At 44.3% G+C, this 18,987-nt stretch overlaps 1 protein-coding gene across 1 annotated transcript in view; it reads left to right on the top strand.

Annotated features, from left to right (window-relative positions):
• LOC139608413 (cGMP-dependent protein kinase 1-like) overlaps window positions 1-18,987 on the top strand; it is a 50,759-nt gene that overhangs the window by 6,182 nt on the left and 25,590 nt on the right. The window contains exon 2 of the mRNA XM_071462124.1: window positions 6,448-6,614. Within this exon, the coding sequence (XP_071318225.1) occupies window positions 6,448-6,614 (167 nt within the window). The remainder of the gene's footprint in view (window positions 1-6,447; window positions 6,615-18,987) is intronic.

The raw sequence follows: 18,987 nt of genomic DNA, 5'->3' as shown, positions 1-18,987 counted from the left end.
TCTACTCTTAGTGATGATGATGATGATGATGATGTTATTATAACTCCGTAATATTATAGTATTACTATTACTATACTGTAGTTATTATATCCGTAGTTATTGTCCTTGGTCAAAGTAAAGACTCTACTCAGTAATGATGATGATGATGATGATGATTCTACTCTTAGTGATGGTGATGATGATGATGATTCTACTCTTAGTGATGATGATGATGATGATGATGATTCTACTCTTAGTGATGGTGATGATGATGATTCTCCTCTTAGTGGTGATGATGATGATGATTCTCCTCTTAGTGGGGATGATGATGATGATGATGATGATGATGATTCTCCTCTTAGTGGTGATGATGATGATGATGATTCTCCTCCTCTTAGTGATGATGATGATAATGATTCTCCTCTTAGTGATGATGATGATGATGATGATGATGATTCTCCTCCTCTTAGTGATGATGATGATGATGATTCTCCTCTTAGTGGTGATGATGATGATGATGATGATGATTCTCCTCTTAGTGATGATGATGATGATGATAATGATTCTCCTCTTAGTGATGATGATGATGATGATTCTACTCTTAGTGATGACGATGATGATGATGATGATGATAATGATTCTCCTCTTAGTGATGATGATGATGATGATGATGATTCTACTCTTAGTGATGATGATGATGATGTTATTATAACTCCGTAATATTATAGTATTACTATTACTATACAGAATCAGAATCAGAATCAGAATCAGTTTTATTGCCAAGTATGCTTTCACATACAAGGAATTTTTTCTGGTGATTGGTGCAATTGATCAGCAACAGTGGCCTTGTTGGCCTCTCTAGCCTTGTTGATGAGGCTAATAGCAGATGGGAAGAAGCTATTTTTGTGGCGAGAGGTTTTGGTCCTGAAGGACCGCAGCCTCCTGCCAGAGGGGAGTGTCTCAAAGAGTTTGTGTCCAGGGTGGGAGGAGTCAGCTACAATCTTCCCTGCACGCCTCAGAGTCCTTGAGGCGTACAGGTCCTGGAGGGACGGAAGATTGCAGCCAATCACCTTCTCAGCAGAGTGGATGATACGCTGCAGTCTGTTATTGTCCCTCTCCGTGGCAGCAGCGTACCAGATGGTGATGGAGGAGGTGAGGATGGACTCAATGATGGAGGTGTAGAGGTTCACCATCATAGTCCTTGGCAGGTTGAACTTCTTCAATTGCCTCAGGAAATACATCCTCTGCTGAGCTTTTTTGATGAGGGAGCGGATGTTTAGCTCCCATTTGAGATCCTGTGTGATGGTGGTTCCCAAGAAGCGAAAATGCTCCACGGTAGCCACGGGGGAGTCACACAGGGAGATGGGGGTGGGTGGGGCTGGGCTCTTCCTGAAGTCCACTATCATTTCCACTGTCTTCAGAGCGTTTAGCTCTAGGTTGTTCTGCCTGCACCAGGTCACCAGACGCTCAGTCTCCCACCTGTAGGCAGACTCATCGCCATCAGAGATGAGTCCAATGAGAGTGGTGTCGTCTGCAAAATTCTGATTCTGATTCTGATTCTGATTCTGATCATCATCATCATTACTAAGAGGAGAATCATCATCATCATCATCATCATCATCATCATCACTAAGAGGAGAATCATCATCATCATCATCATCACCATCATTAAGAGGAGAATCATCAACATCATCATCATCATCATCATCACTAAGAGTAGAATCATCATCATCATCATCACTAAGAGGAGAATCATCATCATCACCATCACTAAGAGTAGAATCATCATCATCACCATCACTAAGAGTAGAATCATCATCATCATCATCATCATCATCATCATCACCATCACTAAGAGTAGAATCATCATCATCACCATCACTAAGAGTAGAATCATCATCATCATCATCATCATCATCACCATCACTAAGAGTAGAATCATCATCATCACCATCACTAAGAGTAGAATCATCATCATCATCATCATCATCACTAAGAGTAGAATCATCATCATCATCACCATCACTAAGAGTAGAATCATCATCATCATCATCATCATCATTACTGAGTAGAGTCTTTACTTTGAGTAGAAAAAGTAGAATTGTTCTCACTGAAACAGAGAAGAGTGAAGCTACAAGTAGAAACTGTCACAATAAGAGTGGAGGGAAACAGCCTGACAGACTTCACCTTCAAAATAAAAGCCCTCTCTCAGCAGCAGATCTAGTTATTATATCCGTAGTTATTGTCCTTGGTGACTTTAACAAAGGTAACCTCAACCACGAACTGCCCAAATACAGACAGTTTGTTAATTGCCCGACCAGAGAGGGGAACACTCTGGACCACTGTTACACCACAATCAGTGGTGCTTATCATGCCGTCCCCCGGGCTGCACTGGGCCACTCTGACCATGTCATGGTCCACCTGATTCCCACATACAGGCAGAAACTAAAACTGTGTAAACCTGTTGTGAGGACATGGAAGCAGTGGAGCAGTGAAGCCATAGAGGATCTGCGGGCATGTTTGGACTGCACTGACTGGGAAGTGTTCAGGACTGCTTCCAACAGTCTGGATGAGTTCACAGAGGCTGTGACGTCACACATCAGCTTCTGTGAGGACTGCTGTATCCCATCATGCACCAGGGTGAGTTATAACAATGACAAACCCTGGTTCACAGCTAAGCTCAGTCAGCTCAGGAGGCAAAAGGAGGAAGCTTTCAGGAGCGGGGACAGGGACAAGTTTAAAGAGTCCAAGTACAGGTTTAGCAAAGCGGTGAGAGAAGCTAAACGACTGTACTCTGAGAAACTTCAGCTCCAGTTCTCAGCCAATGACTCTGCTTCTGTCTGGAAAGGGCTCAGAAAGATCACAAACTACAAACCTAAACCCCCCCACTCCACTAACGACTTCCGTCTGGCCAACGATCTGAATGAGTTCTACTGCCGCTTTGAAAGACAGTGGGACAAGCCTGACACTAACCTCCACATCAGAGCCACATCAGAACCCCCCTCCTCCCCTACCAAAGGAACGTCTCTCTCTATCCTGGAGAGAGATGTCAACAGGCTTTTTAAGAAGCAGAACCCCCTCAAAGCAGCCGGTCCTGACTCTGTCTCTCCATCATCCCTGAAGCACTGTGCTGATCAGCTGTCTCCAGTGTTCACGGACATCTTCAACACCTCACTGGAGACCTGCCACGTGCCAGCCTGCTTCAAATCCTCCACCATCATCCCTGTCCCCAAAAAACCAAGGCCCACAGGTCTAAATGACTATAGACCCATTGCCCTGACCTCTGTGGTCATGAAATCATTTGAGCGCCTTGTCCTGTCCCACCTCAAATCCATCACTGACCCACTCCTGAACCCCCTGCAGTTCGCCTACAGAGCCAGCAGGTCTGTAGATGACGCCGTCAACATGGCTCTCCACTTCATCCTCCAGCACCTGGACTCCTCAGGGACCTATGCCAGGATCCTGTTTGTGGACTTCAGCTCTGCCTTCAACACCATCATCCCGGCTCTGCTGCAGGACAAGCTCTCCCAGCTGAGCGTGCCTGACTCCACCTGCAGGTGGATCACCGACTTCCTGTCTGACAGGAGGCAGCACGTGAAGCTAGGAAAGCACGTGTCTGACTCCCAGACCATCAGCACTGGATCCCCACAAGGCTGCGTTCTTTCTCCTCTGCTCTTCTCCCTGTACACCAACACCTGCACCTCCAGCCATCAGTCTGTCAAGCTCCTGAAGTTTGCAGACGACACCACTCTCATTGGACTCATCTCTGATGGCGATGAGTCTGCCTACAGGTGGGAGACTGAGCGTCTGGTGACCTGGTGCAGGCAGAACAACCTAGAGCTAAACGCTCTGAAGACAGTGGAAATGATAGTGGACTTCAGGAAGAGCCCAGCCCCACCCACCCCCATCTCCCTGTGTGACTCCCCCGTGGCTACCGTGGAGCATTTTCGCTTCTTGGGAACCACCATCACACAGGATCTCAAATGGGAGCTGAACATCAGCTCCCTCATCAAAAAAGCTCAGCAGAGGATGTATTTCCTGAGGCAATTGAAGAAGTTCAACCTGCCAAGGACTATGATGGTGAACTTCTACACCTCCATCATTGAGTCCATCCTCACCTCCTCCATCACCATCTGGTACGCTGCTGCCACGGAGAGGGACAATAACAGACTGCAGCGTATCATCCACTCTGCTGAGAAGGTGATTGGCTGCAATCTTCCGTCCCTCCAGGACCTGTACGCCTCAAGGACTCTGAGGCGTGCGGGGAAGATTGTAGCTGACTCCTCCCACCCTGGACACAAACTCTTTGTGACACTCCCCTCTGGCAGGAGGCTGCGGTCCTTCAGGACCAAAACCTCTCGCCACAAAAATAGCTTCTTCCCATCTGCTATTAGCCTTATCAACAAGGCTAGAGAGCCCCACTGTTGCTGATCAATTGCACCAATCACCAAAAAAAAAATCCTTGTATGTGAAAACATACTTGGCAATAAAACTGATTCTGATTCTGATTCTGATTCTCCTCTTAGTGGTGATGATGATGATGATGATGATGGGATCTGGACTCTGTTCAGGTCTGGTGGATCCTCTGAGGCTCCTTGAGTCTTAAATAAACCCAGTCCTGATCCAGTCCACAGTTGGACTGTTGATACTTTCCCTCCCTCTGGTTTTATTGAGGTGATAGTAAGGAAACCTTTGGCTCTGCTGTGACATCCTCCTCTTTCTCTCTCTCTCTCTCTCTCTCTCTCTCTCTCTCTCTCTCTCTCTCTCTCTCTCTCTCTCTCTGTGGGGCTCGACCGTGGTTGACTCATGCGGCTCAGCTGCTTTTCATTTGTCCATGTTTGAAGGAGGAAGGAGCCTCTTCATCCTGCAGATATGTGACAGCAGCAGTGTTCAAGTGTGGCACCAGCTGCTGAGAAAATATGTAATTATGACACAAGAATTTACATCAGTTTACTTTGGAAGAGACAATTATCAAAGTCAGTTTAGATCTAATGTATGAAAACTGAGCAAAACATACTAGAACAGTTAAAATTCTCTGAAGAGAATTTACATTTGTTCGCTGCTGAAACATGAAGCACGTGAAGGTCCAGTTTTATTTTGTATTTATTTATTTGTATTTTATCTTTTTTGATCAAAACAGGATTTCACAATAAAACGCAGCTGTATGTTTCACACAGAAAATATATAATTATCTGTAAATGAAATTAAAATTCTGAAATAATAAGATGGGTAATTAATATAATAAAGTTTATAAACGCAGCCGTAAAACTATGTTTATGAGGAAAATATACAGTTGTGTACATATATGCAGAGACACATTAAAGATCCATATAGTATAAAAGTAACTGACTAATTACATAGCTGACTCGTCAAACCTCTTCCCAACGACCAGCAGCTGGTTAAGAGAGGCTCATCCTCTGTGGAGCAGGAATCAGTCGCTCTGGGTTCTGATAGATGCTGGTCTGGACCTGATCTGTCTCTAGACCAGAGTCTGACATGAGAACCTGAGCTGAGAGGGCCGAGGATGGGCCGGCTCCCTGTCCTTATCCGACATTCACCGAGAGTTTCACACTCAGCTGCTATCAATCACATGCACACACACCCACACACACACACACACTGACACACACACACACACACACACACACACACACACACATACACACACACAGCGACAGTTAAACACAGTGTTTTGGCCTCAGGGTGGACCATAAAATGACTGTGTGTGTGTGAGAGAGAGTGTGTGTGTGTGTGTGTGTGTGTGTGTGTACTTGTACTTGTACTTGCTACACAGTAAGGACCAAAAAAAGTATTTTACTAACAGAGTGAGGACATTTTGGGAAAGTGAGGACATTTTGGCCGGTCCTCACTTTTTGAGACACCTTCAAATCACATGTTGAGGGTTAAGACTTGGTTTTAGAGTTATGGTTAGAATTAGGTTTAGGTTAAGGTCAGGGTCAGGGTTAGGGTTAGGCACTCAGTTGTGATGGTTAAGGTTAGGGTAAGGGGCTAGGGAATGCATTATGTCAATGAGTGTCCTCACAAAGATAGAAGTACAAGTATGTGTGTGTGTGTGTGTGTGTGTGTGTGTGTGTTATCAGATGTCCTTGTGTTTCTCTGTGGCAGAAACAGGAACAGAAGCTTTGTCCAAATATAGTTTAATGAAGTTACTTCCAGAAATTAGAAAATGAAGTCAGTCCCAGCTGAGTCTGGGTGAGAGACGGGGTTTACCTGTACAGGTCACTGGGCTGACACCTGCAGGTCATTCGTTCTCGCGACCGCGGCGCCGCCTCGTGATGACCACTCACAAGTCCATATTGTTTTATTTTAAAGATTTCAATGTGTTTTTGTCGTTGTTTGTTGTGTTCAGGTGTGTCAGGTTACAATATTTCAGGTGTTTGGTGCCCCCCCCACCACCTGCGTTCTTTACCTGAGGGTGTGATAACCTCCCCTCTGTCGTCCTCCCAGGTCCAAGGAGCTGATCAAGGAGGCCATCTTGGACAATGACTTCATGAAGAACCTGGAGCTGTCTCAGATCCAGGAGATTGTGGACTGCATGTACCCGGTAGATTATGGGAAAGATGCCTGCATCATCAAAGAGGGCGACGTGGGCTCTCTGGTCTTCGTGATGGAAGGTGAGGAGACAAACACGCATCACAAAGTCAAATGTGGTCTTAGTCTCAAACTGGTCTCAAGACACATTACTGGATGAGACGTGTGTCTGTCACGACGGTTTTCTGGACTCGTCTTAGTAACACTGACTCACTTTGTTGTCTTTAGTTTGTTAAGGTTTTATTTCAATTTTACTCTGACTTGTTTCAGACAAGGTTTTTGACCCATACTTTTCTTAGTCTTGAGGGTTTCAGACCTTGTTGGAGTTTTCAGGGGTCTCGTCTTCATAATTAGCTGGTCCAGATGGACTTTTGACTCAAGCTTGTCTGGTTTTCAGGGTTTTTTCAAGTCTGAGTCCTGGTCTGATAGAGTTTCTGACATAAATTTCTCTCGGGGGTTTTGTCTCCAGCTGGGGTTTTATTTTACCCAGATTTGTCTCAGTCTTAAGCGGTTTTACTCGTTTCACTCATCACTTCACTTGGACTACAGGGTTTTTGGATTCTGATTTGTCTTTGTTGATGTGTTCTGGACCTGGTCTTGTCTCAGTCTTTAAGGGTTTTTGTCCTGGATGCGTCTCAGTCCAGAGGGTTTTATCTTGACTCAGACTTGTCCTGGTCTTTTGAGTTTTCTGGTTTGTCTCAACCAGGAGAGTTTTTCACTTTGACTTGTTTTAGTCTCAAGTTTTTTTTGTCTCCATTAGTTTTTTTGACCCAGACAAAATATATTTTCATTTTACCTAGATATATTTTCACATTCCAAACTGCTAAATTGTCCGATCCATCGCAATCGTACTCCCCTGGAGCAAAGCACAGCGGAGCTACACGCTCACTACACAAGTTGTGGTCTAACATAAGCACACAAGGAGGGCAAACTTACACTCATCGGTTGGCATGTATCGGCGATGATGGTGCTAGTCGCAGACGGGACAGCAGGTTGAAGGGCAGGGAGGGAGATGGTAGGTTCGGCTCCATTCTTCAACTATTATCAGCTGTTTCATGAAACCGTTTAAAAACAATCCGCTGAAAAATGCTGACTGCAGAGGCGTGCAGATTTCCATCTTGGCTTTTTATAAAATCAATCCACCTTTTCTTCTTTTCGTCTTTGAATAAGGACACCACACCACTGGTATTGCGGCATCCAGGAAAGACACATTTTGGGAGGGAAGGCATGGCTAACTAGCTAGTTGGTGAATATTTGGCGAATCTGACCAGCAATAACTCGAGACCGAGCGGGAGAACCACTGATGCTAGTGTGTTCCATACTTTTATAGCTTTAGGGTCGGGGTATGTTAAGTGGGGGTCCAAGTGCGTCATCAGTCCCCCGTTTTGGGCCCGCTCAAAAAAATCCTTAACACAAAAATTATGAAATACAGTTTAACGGTACAACTGCACATTTCTATACCATACAAGATTCATATGTTTCACACGTTTTCAGGAATAGTTCTCCAACATATTTATTGTTTTTATAAATAAATCTGTGAATTTGCTTTACAGGATCTTGAAGGGGTTTCAGACTTGGTTTGGTGTGACTCTAATTTATCTTTGTCTTCAGGGTTTTATGACTTTGACAGTTTGACAAGTCTGAGTCTTTTTGACTCTTATTTTTTAATATGTTGATGGATTTCTTTCAGTTTGTTTAACTGTAAATGATGAAAATAATAAATGTCTGCCAGGTTCCAACAGTTGTAGTTGATTTTCAGTTGATGTCGTTTATCCAGTGAAGAATTTGTTTGGTGTAACTGTAGAAACAAGGACCTGCTTATCAGCTTTTTTCATCAATTTCCACGATGATGTGATGGTTGCTGGAATAAAATTATGCAGCCGTGTGGTCTGGAAACTGAAGTGGTACCGTTTCTTTTTAATGGGAAGATGCTGAAAGGTTTTTTGAGGCTTCCTGACATTTCCAGCAGCAACAGAGAAAGTGTTTGAAGTTGCTGCAGAAGTTTCCTGAAGCTCAGTTTGACCTTTAGGATGCAGGTCTCTCAGCTGCTGGTCTTCTTCCAGGAACGTGTCAGAATGGCGGTGTGTTGTATAACGTGTTAGAACGCCTGAAGGCTGCTGAACGCTCACCTCCATTCAAACACTGCTCTTCCTTCTCTCCTCTGTCTCTAGTTCCTCAGTTTGAGTTGTTTCCAGGTTCAACTTCTTTATTTTAGTTCAGACAAGAAGTGAAGAACTTGTTGGAAAATCAGTTAAAGTGTAGCTGCGATGAGCCGAAACATTCTGATCATTATTGATGAGGAAAATAATGATGATTATCTCATATCAGCAGGATATCTGGGATAGACAGACAGGAAGTGAACAGTCAGTTCTCGTCATCAACGTGTTGTATGTTGGAGAAATTTACAGCTGTAAAGACCTGAGCCAAGGACCAGAGGACTGGGGCTCCGGGTCAGTGGTCCTACCGGAAGGGGTCTGAGGGGGGACAGACCATGAACCACAGACAGGGTCTCAGGGGATGTGGTGGAGCTTAAAGGATCTGTTGTTAACATCTTGGTGCCAGTTACCACAGGGACCTCAGAGGTCTTGTAGAGTCCAGGCCTCGGTGAGTTGGAGCTGGTTTGGCGGCACGAGGACCAACAGGATGTTAGGAGGGCGGTCTTCACGTGTGGATCATCAGCACCTTCATTATATGAAACTGTAATGACAGCCTCATAGAAACAGGTAAACGGCTGTTCTGCTAACCTCCTGATCAACAAGAACAGCACCTGTAACCATGACAACTGTAGCCATCAAAAACAGTATCCTCCTGAGGGGCTGTGGGGCACAAATTCGTTGACCCCCAATGTTCATGTACATGTCTTGTTATTTCAGTGGTGCCAATCTCTAATGACTGTGTGTTTAATCTAATTTTGTAGATCAAAATGATGTGGAATAAACCAGAGGGTTTTGGGGCTCCTGGGGGTCTGGGGCCCCTGAGCAGTTGCCCTGTTTTCCAGGTTGTTAATACATGATGAAAATGTGACAAAAAAAAAAAAAAAAAAGTGAAAACTCGGCTACAACACTTTAATCAAAAGACTAAAAGTGAACTTGTTGCTGATGTCACTCTCTTCTTCTGCACTTTCTACATTGTCTTTTAATTTGAAAACCTTGTTTCTTCTCCACTGAGAACAGACCAGACGGAAATGACAGAAATGTAACTGTGGGAGATGTAAAAGAAAAGGTCAGTTTGTGTTTTCATGTGTTTCCTTAATTCCGTTTGCATGCAGGTTGTTTAAAGTTCAGATCTGCCCTCTCTCTTTAGTGATATTTATATCTGTGTTTGAGGTCAGTGTGTTGTATAAGAAGCCTGTTTAGTAACGTGATCCTCCCACTTAAATCATGGCTGATGTTGGTGTGTTTGGACTGAAGCTGCAGTCAAACGACAGTTTAATGTGTGTGTTTCTGTTTGACATACCGCTGATGTTTCAACTTATTTATTCATAAAAGTTTTATTTTATATAAGGAAAATCAGTTTGAAGACAAACTGCCTCGAGTTTTAAAGGAGGCTCCTGAGATTGTTAACAGTTTCAAACATCAGTTGTTAGTCAGCAGTCAGACTGTCCTGTTGTATTTTTGGGATAATTTTAATCTTTTTGTCTCAGTGATTCTGGACTCACAGCGGCTCAACAACAATCCGCCAGATGGCCAATCCTCTGTGCCGGTGGGTGGCAGCGAGCAGTGTGAAGCAACTGATGACATTTATACCTAAGAAAAAGCTGCTAGGCAGATTACACCCATGCTGAATTTATTAGCAAGTCTTTGCAATCTCAAAAATATCTTTTCATCCAATGTTATATAACAGGGATGTGAGGTAATTTGCAAATCAATGTTAAAATGGATCATTTTTGAATGGAGTCTGGATTGGGAGGACAAGGTTCAGAGGGACTGATGGATTTATGCTGCTCACTGTGTTTGTACAACTGATAATAGTGTGTGTGTGTGTGTGTGTGTGTGTGTCCACCAGGGAGTAAGTGGGTCAGTCCTAAAATAGGTATAACATAAGTATTACAGTCTCCCTAGTGGGTGAGTGAGCTTCAGAACTGCTGATATGTAGATAGAGAGAGAAGAAGAGAGCTGCTCAACAGGCAGCCCAACTCAAGTCACTCATGAAACACTCACTTCAACACACATCCAACACACCCTGTTAATCATGGTGGTGTTTTTAAGCTGTCACTGCTCTGCTCATTCTCTTGCTGTGTCGCTGACGCCATGCCAGTCACCCAGAGGCTCTGCCCCCACTGCTGCTGACAGTATTTCCAAAGCCCCAACTCCACCTCAGCACCCACCCGAGTTGCCAGAGTCAACCAGTCCTCCAACCTGAACAACCATACAGGTTGTTCTTATCAGAATGGAGCCAACATCAGAAGCATCAGTGAGCAGCTCTGTGTTGATGAGAGAGGTCAGAGGTCAGAGGAGAAATGACAGACTGGTTGGAGCTATGGTCACTCAGATAACCACTTTCTACAACTGTGGTGAGCAGAAAAACTTCATAGTGAACAACACATCAACCTGGAGGTGGATGGACTACAACAGCAGAGACCATGAGCTCTGAGCCTCTCTTCTGATTGACCGACTGTTTTCTGAGTGGTCCAATATAAATATATGAGTTCCTGTTGCCATGGCGCCACGGATGGCTGCCTCGGTGTGTTGGTGCGCACTCTTTTGCCTTATTTTCTTTGTAAATTCAGTTTTCTGCCTTGGTTTCCGGAGCTCTTTCACCAGAGAAGAGCTCATTAACATCAGAGAAACAACTCCAGTGGATTTTTTCCACCTTTCTCGACTCACCTGTGGAATTATTGGACATTTTGGTCAGAGGTCACTGACCGTTGCTCTCGCAGTGAAACGCCGGAGGAGAGGAAAACGTGCCGGTGCGCATGCGCGTCTCCGCCGGCGCGGACTCCGCACACCGCTCCCAGGTATCTTTCTCTCCAAGGTGCGTTCACTGCCCAACAAGCTGATGAACTTCAGCTACTGGTGCAGAAGAACAGAGACTTTTCTTCATCTTCCGTTCTGTGCTTCACGGAGACGTGGCTGTGTGGATCGATTCCGGACTCTGCGCTGGAGCTGGCCGGCTTCCAACTCTTCAGAGCGGATCGCGACACAGAGCTGTCCGGCAAAACCAAAGGTGGAGGAATCTGCTTTTATGCTAACAGTGGCTGGTGCAGAGACGTGACAGTGATCCTGCAGCACTGTTCTCCTGACCTGGAGACTTTCATCATAAACTGCAGGCCCTTCTACTCCCCCCGTGAGTTCACCTCATTCATCCTGGTCGGTGTTTACATCCCACCACAGGCCACAGCAGATACTGTGTGTGGAGCGGACCAACCCGGACTCCTTAGTTATTGTCCTTGGTGACTTTAACAAAGGGAACCTCAGCCACGAACTGCCCAAATACAGACAGTTTGTTAATTGCCCGACCAGAGAGGGGAACACTCTGGACCACTGTTACCCCACAATCAGTGGTGCTTATCACGCCGTCCCCCGGGCTGCACTGGGCCACTCTGACCATGTCATGGTCCACCTGATTCCCACATACAGGCAGAAACTAAAACTGTGTAAACCTGTTGTTTACAAGAACCTCCAAGAACCTCCAACTGCACCAATCACCAAAACAAATGGCAATAAAACTGATTCTGATTCTGATTCTGATATAGCAGATTTCAGGTAAACACTCAGAGAAACCTTATCCTGCAAAGTTGGATGGTGGGTCCAGGTGGGCGGGGTTTGGCTGAGGGCGGTGACTGTTTTGTTGTGACATCACAAAGTTCCAGAAGTCCTGACGGCTGGTTTTAAGGCTCAGTGTCTGAATACAGGCTGTGTGCATTTCTCTGTGGACTGAGGCTTTGATACTTTCACAGTATTAATATAGAACCTAGACCTGCTTTATAATCACAAACACATGGACATTAACTGTTCATTGTAAATGTAGTGTGGAGGAGGCTTCAGCTGCTGAACCTTGAATTCAAGTGTTTCATGTTTCAACTGCAAAAATTCAACAGTGAAATTTTCCTCAGAGAATTTGAACTTTTCAAGGAACCCGGTTGTGAACTGTTTGTGCATTAAACCAGACCAGGATCTTTCCCTGACCAGGACCCAGAGCTTTGAGAGAGATTCCAGTGGAAACAAACACTTCACTTATTTGTTCAGTATCAAAGTGTCTGTGACTGCAGACTAGTTGTACCATCAACTTCCTGTTTAAAGCTGCTGTTGAACTGAAAGAAACACAAAGATGTTGTGTTGAAGCTGATGAGAGGATTCATCCTGACGACAGGAATAATGAGTGTGTTTAAACTGTCAGAGGAAACAAGAGGAGAAGAACAAAGCAGATTCATGACCGGATGATTTGATCAACATCCAGTGTGTGTGTGTGTGAGTGTGTGTGTGTGTGTGTATGTATGTCTGTGTGTGTGTGTGTGTGTGTGTGTTGAGGATGGTGGGGGTCGCAGATGGCAGCATGGCAGCTAAATATAATGACTTCTGTCACAGGAAGAGGAAGTGATCCCTAAAAACAGACTAGATGGATAGAGTGTGTGTGTGTGTGTGTGTGTGTGTGTGTGTTTATGTGTGTGTGTGATGCTCATTAATTCTGTGTTTGGAGGAAGAAACAGATGCAGCAGTTTTGTCTCATTATGAAAAAGACGGGACACACACACGCACACACACACACACACAGCTCTCTGGTGGATGCGGTTGGCATGGCAACTTGTTGGATGACCGTATTTGGCGTTTAAAATGTTTTCACAGTTTGTAAATTTGGAATCAGTTTGTAAAGAAAGGAAGGAGGGAATAAAAAAGGAGGGAGGGGAGGATATGAGGGAACAGAGTGAGGGAGGGGGGAAAGGATGGAAAGAAGTAGGGAGGAGAAAATGGGCATTTAAGGAGAGAGGGAGAAGGAAAGGCAATAAGGAAGATTGGTGAAGAGAGAAGGAAAGAAGGGTGGAAAGTGAGAGAGAGAAAGACTAGGAAAGGAGGAGAATGAGGACATTAAAGGATAAATTGATGGAGGAGAGAAGACAAAAGGGAAGGTATGAACATAGGAAAGAAGGAATGAACAAATGAAGGATGGAAGGAAAAGGAGCTAGGGAAGGAGGAAAGACTGAATGATGGGGAGAAGAGGAAGCAAAGTGGGAGGGAGAGATAAGAGAGGACAGAGTGAGAAAAGGATGAAAAGAAGGAAAGGAAAGATGTGAAAAAATGTAAAAGGAGAAAAAGGAGAGTAAATAAAAGAATGAGGGAAGGAGGAAGGGAAGGAAGGAAGGGAGAATGGGAGTGAGAAGTTTAGGTTCCCCACAGATATAGTGAAACAAGTGTGTGTGTGTAACCACCCACACACACACGACTGATCCTCCACATTTGTACATTATGTAAAACACAGACTCTGTTTCCTGATCGTCTGCTGTTCTAACGTATCAGCAGAGATCTGATGTAGATTCTGTATAAATCAATATGTTCATGTTTCTGCAGCAAATACTTTATCAGGCGCAGAGAAATAAAACAGCCAATTAACACATATTAAAAACATAGTTAGGATAGCGGGCCCCTGCTCCAGCCTCTTTTTGAAGAGACTGTTGTTATTATTTGTAGGAAAGTCAAAGATATGGCGATAAAGAGACTCAACACAGCCACAGATACAAACAGTGACTATCTCTGTGTGGCTTCTGTATACGAGGGCCACACAGGTGGTGCCCAAGGGCCTGTTATCTCACGATTGGTTCATGTATCAGAGTCCTCAGGTTAACCATCAGACCTGAGTGTTAATGAACTCCAGTTAGAAACAGTTCGACCTGTGAGGCCTTCCACACTCTGTGTTTTAAATGGTCTTTGTTTAAATCTGAAGCTGGAGGTGAACCGAGGGGTTCCAAACCCAGCATCTGTCTGGACCATGTCCTATATTCATTCAGTCCAGTGTCAGCTGGTTTCAAGATCACATACACAGTATTTTACTACAGCTGAATTCAAGATGAAGCTGTTCTCATTTGCAGTTTTTCTCTGTTTTAGTTGTCATGACAACAGAACAAGTTTGAAACCTGGTCCGTTAAGACGACATGTTAACGAGGAGTCAAGTGGATTCTTTTGTTTCTTAGTTTACAGCAACAAAAATGGAAATCAGTATAACTGGAGGAGGTCTCACTCTGATCTGTTTTTTTGTCATTATTACAACCTCATGTTAACCCACTGCTCCGAGCTCAGACTCAAACCTGCAGGAGCTGTGAGATAGAGGCTGATTGCATCATGTGATCATTTCCACATGCTCTGCTCTAGTTTTCTTCTCTGACAGGAAGCTACGGGTCTTGAGGTTGCTTCAGTGACACTGCTGGTCAGCTGGAGGTGAGCCGTGACTCATTACTTTATAAACAGACTTTGTCCTTCAGCAGAGCAGCGTCTGTGTTTCTGTACCTGAGAGTCTGATGTGTCGTCCGGCTTCCTCTCAGCCACCAAACTATATTTAGCCGAGCTCGCAGCGCGACCAGTCCACCGCTGTGGTTCAGAGGGAACTGTCTCTACTAAACCTTTGTTGGATTGTCTCAAACATTCATGGTACAGCCATCAGTTTAGTGAATGTCAAACCAATCAACACGTGTTCTGACTTCCTGTTTACAGCTCAGACGAAGCAGTGATTGATCAGCAGTGGATCAGTAGAAACTAGTTCATGTAAAACTGTGTTAAAATAAGGCCCAGACTAATGTTTCTCAATTAACCTCACACAAAGAAAAACCTGAACCAGATTAGTATTTGCTCTGCCCCCCCTTTGCCTTTAAACCAGATCCAGTTCTCCTCAGTACCCCTGCTCTCAGTTCTTCAGGTTGTTCCAGCCTTTTGGAGAACCTGCCTCAGTTCTCTGTCTCTTCATGTGATCCAGACTGACTCCATGATGCTGAGATCAGGTCTCTGGGGGGTCAGAACCATCATCAGAGACCAGGAAAACCCTCCTGGTCTCTGATGATGGTTCTCTATGACTCTGACTAGTCCTGCTGCAGCATGAATCTGGACCAATCAGACACCTCCTGATGATGATGATGATGATGATGATGGGACTGGCTCCTGTCTTTATTATTATATTTACATTTTTACTTATATAATTTATTATGTAATGAATTCACTGTTTTTTAACTTCACTGAGGTGTCGCACAGTTTGTGTTGTTGACTCACATGTGTGTAGAAATGTTACAAACACACTGAAGACACACACACACACACACACACACACACACACACACACACACACACACACACACACACCTATCTGTTGTTGAACCAGACTCTCTCTCTCTCTGTCTGTGGTAGTCGTTCGCCCACGCTCTGCTCTCCTCACTCTGTCCACCTCCTCTGTTAAACATATTTTCTTGAGTTTCCCACTCTAATGTACTGTGTGTGTGTTGTTGTGTGTTGATGCCTGGTGAGGTCAGTCTGGTCCTGCTGGTTCTTGCTCATGAGCACACAGGGCATTGAACCCTCAGTCCCAGCAGTGTTGGAGTGGTTTAATCCAGTGGTTGCGTCTGTGTGTTGTCATCACATGACACTGGAGCAGATGTGGTTTGACTTCACACACCTGGAATCAGCTGATGAGCAGAGAGGATGGAGGAGACACAGATCTACATGTTTGGTTTGGACATTTGTTAAACAAGTGTTTGTGCTGAACAACGCACACACGCTGTTTCCTGAATAATAACAATAATTATTATCATTTATTTATTTATTTCAAACCATAGATGATGATTAGTTCCTCATCAATTAATCTGCCTATAGATCATATCTCTGTCTGCAGCCTGTGGTGCTGAACTCCAGCAGAAGCTCAGAGTGAGCTGCTCCACTGCCGCCATCTTGGCAGTGCCTGACTCCGCCCCTAACTCCCAAGCTGATCCAAAAACTCTCCATCACTTTAGTCCTTAATAAAATGTAAACAAAATTCAGCCGTACAGGTGTCATGAAGGAGGAAATGATCTCCAGAGACCAGAACAGTTTCTGTACCAGGCTGTAAACATGTTTCCTTCTGCTGTAAAGTTGGACATTTGAACATGGGAGTCTCTGGGGACTGACTCACTGCTGGAGCCAGACTCTAGTGGTCGTTAGAGGAACTGCAGCTTCTTCACTGTTGATGCTTCAGGTTTCAGACCTGGAGGCTGATGATTGGACGAAACTGATAAAAGATCATATTGTAAACTTTTGTTGAACCTTTTTAATGTTGTCTTTGTTTAGTAATGATGAAGATAAGGATGAAGAGTAACTCCAGGCTTCATGACTCTCTCCTTTAATCACATCACAGCCTCTGAGGACTCGTTGTAATAATTTAAGTTTATTTCACTGTAATGATACAAAACATGATGCAGCCCTGAGATTATGAAAGTGTGTGTGTGTGTGTGTGTGTGTGTGTGTGTGTGTGTGTGTGTGTGTGTGTGTGTGTGTGTGTGTGTGTGTGTGTGTGTGTGTATGTGTCATTAGCCTGATGATCATTGCAATCTGCAATTACAACAGCAGATACTGTGTGTCTGTTTATCTCACCATTCACCATAATGATCACCACCATCTGCTGGTGTGTGTGTGTGTGTGTTTGTGTGTGTGTGTGTGTGTGTGTGCGTGTGTTTGTGTGTGTGTGTTTGTGTGTTTGCGTGTGTGTGTTTGTGTGTTTGTGTGTGTTTTTTAAAATGTAGTTTCATTTCAAAGGATGAAAAATATTTAGTTTTTCAAAGTTTAGAAAATAAATTCTGCATCACCTCCGTCTCCTTAGTAGAATTATCTGTAAAGAAAACCATTATTTTGTTGGACTTTGTCTGCAGGCTTCCTCACGGCACCAACAACCTCCACCAAGAAGGTACAAGGTGCTTATGTTGCCTGAGAGGCAAAATCCAGGGCAAAGATTAAGAGAAACCCTCTCACTCTGCTGGTGGAGCTGAAACTGTGAGATCACAACAGAACCTGCAGCAGCTTCTTGTTGCTGAACGGAGGACGCTGTGTCCCAGAGATCTGTCCTCAGTGCTGATTAGACCCTTGATCTTGGTAAAATGGATCATATTTGTGTGTTTGTGTTCACTGTGTGTGTGAGGAAAGGTCTTCAGCTGCAGTGAGATCAGTCTGTTTGGTTCTCAGATTTACTGAATCTCTGCAGAATCTCTCAAATCTCTTCTAAAATCGGCACAAACTGTTTGCTCGAACAGGAAACCCGAGTCTGCTCAGTTTTCCCTCTTATCCACGTGAACTCTTCAAAACACCAAAGTGTTATTGAAGGAACAACAGGTACAGTGAATACAGGTGTTCTTGTCTCTACATGGACATCTGTATGAGGTGTGTGTTTGTGTGATTGTTGTGAGTCACTTCTGTACTGACGCTGATCACTGACATTTCCAGTTTCCTGTCGTAAGAATTCGTCTTCATCAGTGTTAATCTGAAATGTCAGAAACACTGTGTGTTCAAATGCCAAACACACATCAGATAAACAATAACAGCACTGACAGACACACACACACACACCACAGCATCACAAGCAGTGTTGGAGCTCCCTCCTACCGAACAGTGTGTGTTTCTATATGAACAGTGTGTGAAGTGATGATGTGGAGACAGTGTTTAATGTTCAGCAGCTTCACACTAACACCTGAAGGATCCTTTTGCTCTGTCACTTTACACAGTCACATCAGTTACACCCACACTGATGAGTTTCAGTTTTCACTTTTACTACGTTTGTCTTGCGTCCCCACGACCCGGGAGTTCTCAGGCCCCTGAAACAGAAACAGTTCAACCTCCTCCTCCAAAGAAATCTGTTCACCATGTTCAGCTTTCACACTATTTTCTACAGCTAAGCAACCAACTGCAGAGCAGACAAGCTGCTTCCTGTTTACACCATCACACACACACCAAGTGAACATGGCTGGTCATGTGATACGAGTTTTCAGGCATTTTATTCTGAACGGAGATTATTTCTGTCTTAAAATGAAACTGTGTTAATGTGGACGAAGCTTTATCTGTCTAAACCAAATGTTAACCTTCGTGTGTGAAGTAACATATCATCATGATACTTGAAAAAATAAAGGACCAAGGTCCGAGCCCTGAGGAGCCCCACGGGTAGATTCAGTCTACAGCCAGCGTCAGTCACCCAAATGTAACGACAGAGTTGTCAGATTAAAAAGAAAAGTATAAGAATCATTTTTTACACATCAGTGTAACAACAGTGTCATTTAAACCCTGAGGAGCCCCATGAGTTAACCTCAACACTGGGACGATTGTGTATCTGTGTCTGCAGCTGGTTGATCACTTTGTTTGATTGAACCTCCTTCAGTCACGACTGCATGTTCAGAGCGGTGAGATTATTTGCCCTGGGTCTTTCCTCTCAGGCTGCAGACACACACTTAGCGCTGTCTTTCAGGAACTGTAACTGTGCATTAACAATACAAAGGTTTACACACTGTTACTTATACGTTATCAA

This window comes from Trachinotus anak, unplaced genomic scaffold (genome assembly GCF_046630095.1).
Source record: "Trachinotus anak isolate AG129_WGS33_773 ecotype Australia unplaced genomic scaffold, CSIRO_AGI_Tana_v1 ptg000025l, whole genome shotgun sequence".
NCBI lineage: Eukaryota > Metazoa > Chordata > Actinopteri > Carangiformes > Carangidae > Trachinotus > Trachinotus anak.
The sequence above is the reverse complement of the archived record's forward strand: the minus strand, read 5'-3'. Positions and strand labels throughout refer to the sequence as shown.